This window comes from Lipotes vexillifer, unplaced genomic scaffold (assembly GCF_000442215.2).
Source record: "Lipotes vexillifer unplaced genomic scaffold, Lipotes_vexillifer_v1.1 scaffold382, whole genome shotgun sequence".
In the NCBI taxonomy this organism is placed as follows: Eukaryota; Metazoa; Chordata; class Mammalia; order Artiodactyla; family Lipotidae; genus Lipotes; species Lipotes vexillifer.
Genome location: NW_006780611.1, coordinates 7,339,299 through 7,342,454, shown reverse-complemented (window position 1 = coordinate 7,342,454; position 3,156 = coordinate 7,339,299). Strand labels below are relative to the sequence as shown.

Below are 3,156 nucleotides of genomic sequence, written 5' to 3'. Positions count from 1 at the left end.
GTCCGCCTGCCGATGCAGGGGGTGCGGGTTCGTGCCCCGGTCCGGGAGGATCCCACGTGCCGCGGAGCGGCTGGGCCCGTGGGCCGTGGCTGCTGAGCTTGCGCGTCCGGCAACGGGAGAGGCCACGACAGTGAGAGGCCCACATATGGCAAAAAAAAAAAAAAGAAGAAAAAAACCTCCTACTCAGAGTACCCCAACCACTCAAAAGCACAGAGCTCAGCCACGACCTTTGAGGGCTGCCATAGATGGTATGATTTTAAGCCAAATGCTAACATGCCATACGATGCCATGCAGTCTGAACCCTGTGGTCTGCGGTGCCTGTGGTTCTGCAGGGTTAGCCGGGGAGCAGCATGGCTCCCAGAAAAGGGACGGGTGAGAGCTGGGGTGAAGAACCGAATTCAATCCCCAAGCCCCTGGCTGATGGCCCGCAGGGAGGGCAGGGACCACCTCCTGCCCGCTCCGTCGCTACGGTTGCTCGGGGCCGGCCGTCTTAGTGGTCACCAGCTCAGTGGAACCCAGCTCTGTGGCTGGCACAGGGACGCTGTGGGCAGGTGGGGTGGTAGCTGGGTCTTCACTGGGCGGAAGCCAGATGGGAGCTGTGGCATCCAGGGTTCCCAGGGAGAGGACGTTGTCACTGTTCAGGGGCTCTGGGGAGGTGGGAGGGGAATGCAGGGTCAGGATTGGGCCACAGCCTTCCCCCATCCCTGTTCCGGAAGCATCCCTGGAGGAACAGCCCTCTGACTTATGAGAGAGAAGTCAGTTGATGAAGCCCCACTGGAGGGATTGGGGAGGGTGGCACATGATCGGCCCTCAGGACAGGAAGTGCTGAGAGCGCTGGCAAAATGGGAGAGGGTGAGGAGGGGTGGGAACCAGTCTGGCTGTCCAGAGAGAGGGCAGGACAGACCCCCTCCCTCCACCGGGCTCCCCAGCCTTGTGTCTCTTCCTCACACAAGTCTGGGACGCCAGAGCTGTGTCCCTCGCCTGGACCAGGGTCTGGGACAGGACTATTTCTCCCTGCTCAGCCTGAGACCCTCAGAGCGCACTTTTCACCCGCTCTGTCTGCATCACCCCCTAGAGACCTGCCTCCGCTTCAGACCTCCCCCACGCCTTTACCCTGCCCCTGCCCCTCAAGGGCCATGTCTCCCCTCCGACGGCCCCCAGCCCTCTCGGTTCCCCTAGCCGCGGAACTTACCATCCTGGTCTCCGTCCGGGGCCTCCAGGGCCTCTGGGGCAGCCGCCGCGCCGGGCCGCCGCCGTCGGCGCCTCCAGCTCACCAGGCCCAGCAGCACCAGGGCCAGTGCCAGGCCCAGCAGCGCGGGGGCGCCGAAGAGCAGCGCCGGGAGCGGCAGCGCGGCCTCGGCCGTGGCCCCCGGGCCCACCGACTCCTGCGGCTGCAGCGCCGTCCCGGGCGCCAGGCTGCTCGGGCCGTCTGCTGGAGGGGACGGGCAGGCAGAGCACGGGGCAGAGGGGAGAGGCGAGCGGGGAGGGGGAGGGTCGGAGGGAGGCGAGGCTGGGCCGCGGAGGGGAGGGACAGCCGGACGGGGCAGGGCAGGGGGAGGGGGAGAGAGGGGGCCGTGAGGGCCACGCGGCGATGGCTGGTCCCCATCCAGGCCCCCGCCCACAGGCCCCCCTCCTCGCCCGTTAACGCGATGCCCCCCGACGTCCTGGGACAGGTGGGGGTCATGCCTGTGACTCTGGTAGGGCGGGGGCCTCCTGGCAGAACCCTCCCTCTCCTTTCAGGGCCGCCCTGCGTGCCGTCCATCAGCGCGGCTCAACTCTTACCCGGTCTAGGCTCTGTCCGGAGGAGACTGCAGGCCACACATTTGCGAACCAGCGGGTCGAAGCACTGGGTCTGCAGGCACTGCGGGGTGGCCGGCCTGTCTCTGCCCCTCAGGCCCCTCGCCCCTCGCCTCATGCTGCCAAAGCCCATGCCTGTCTGCCTACCCCGCTGGGACCGAGTCTGGCCTCTGCTGCCCCATGGGGAGGAAACCGGGCGGGGCCACCACCCACCCCGCCCTCCTGCCTGCTGGGGTGGGACCAGGTGGGGCCACTCTTAGCCAGGGCCCCGGCACCCCAGACCTTCTATCTGTGGTTTCTCCATTCAGCCATCACCTCCAGACAACCACTGGGCGGGCCCTCTACTGGGCACTGAGATGAGGCTGGGGGGCTCAAACCAGGGCCTGCTCTTGGGGAGCAGAGGATGGGCCCCTTAATCGGGACACAGACCTCTGGGTGGCCTCCTCTGTCCTGCTCCCCAAGGCCAGCCCAGAGTCCTAGACCATGCTCACCAGGCATCTCCCCCACACCTGCCTCCTCCAGGGAGCCCTCCTGTCCTTCTCAGGCAGAGCTGCTCAGTTCATCAAACACATCCTGAGTGGCCACACTGTACCAGGCCCCAGACGACTCCCACACTGGAGGTGGTGATGGGGGAGACAATGCCTCACGGCAGCGGCATCAATGAAGATGGTCACCACGGAGGGGACAGGAAAGCTTTGTGGAGGAGATGATGAGAAGGTGTTTGCTCGGTGGAGTGAGGTCTAGGGGAGCGCCCAGTGTGAGCAAGGGCCTAAATATGAAGGCCAGGGAGTACGGGGACCAGAAGCCCTTGACTGAGAGAAGCTGGGACTCCGGCTGGAAAGGCACTGGGGAGCCACGAAGGGCTTTAAGCAAGGCGTGTCATAGTCAGATTTGCCTGACTATGGTTAGCGAGGAACCACTGGCTGGAGTAGAGGGCACAGACGGGGTAGGTCCAGGGACAGCTCGGCCTCCAGATCTTAAGCAGGAGGGACACTCAGATCCACAGATGAACAGACAGACGAACAGACCAAGGCCCAGTAGGCAGGAGGCAGCTCACCCACCCGACTCCTTTTTCTCAGGGCTGTGTGTGTCCAGGCTTTCTCACCTCTGTGTCTCACCGAGGCCTGTCTGTCTCTACTCCCTGGTGTTTGGGGCAGACCCACCTGTCTCTCACCTGTGTCTCTCAGACTGAGTCTCAGACAGACACACAAGCCCCCTCGACCTTCCTGGACATATGCTGCCCCCTCCCTGGGGGCAGGGGCTGGCAGAGAGCCTCAGCATGGAGCACGGACTTAGAGCCTCATGGTGGGCCATACCAGACCCCTAAGCACTCAGGGCTGGAGGTGCGCAGAGGAAAGA

General features: G+C 64.8%; 1 protein-coding gene across 1 annotated transcript; it reads right to left on the bottom strand.

The window, feature by feature from the left end:
* Positions 1-465: 465 nt before the first annotated feature.
* On the bottom strand, positions 466-1,915 carry TNFRSF13C (TNF receptor superfamily member 13C). The gene is made up of 3 exons (XM_007454094.1): positions 1,777-1,915; positions 1,193-1,429; positions 466-653 (listed from the first exon to the last, which is right to left on the bottom strand). Exons 1-3 carry the CDS (start codon positions 1,913-1,915, stop codon positions 466-468), a joined length of 564 nt encoding a protein of 187 aa, XP_007454156.1.
* Positions 1,916-3,156: the final 1,241 nt, after the last annotated feature.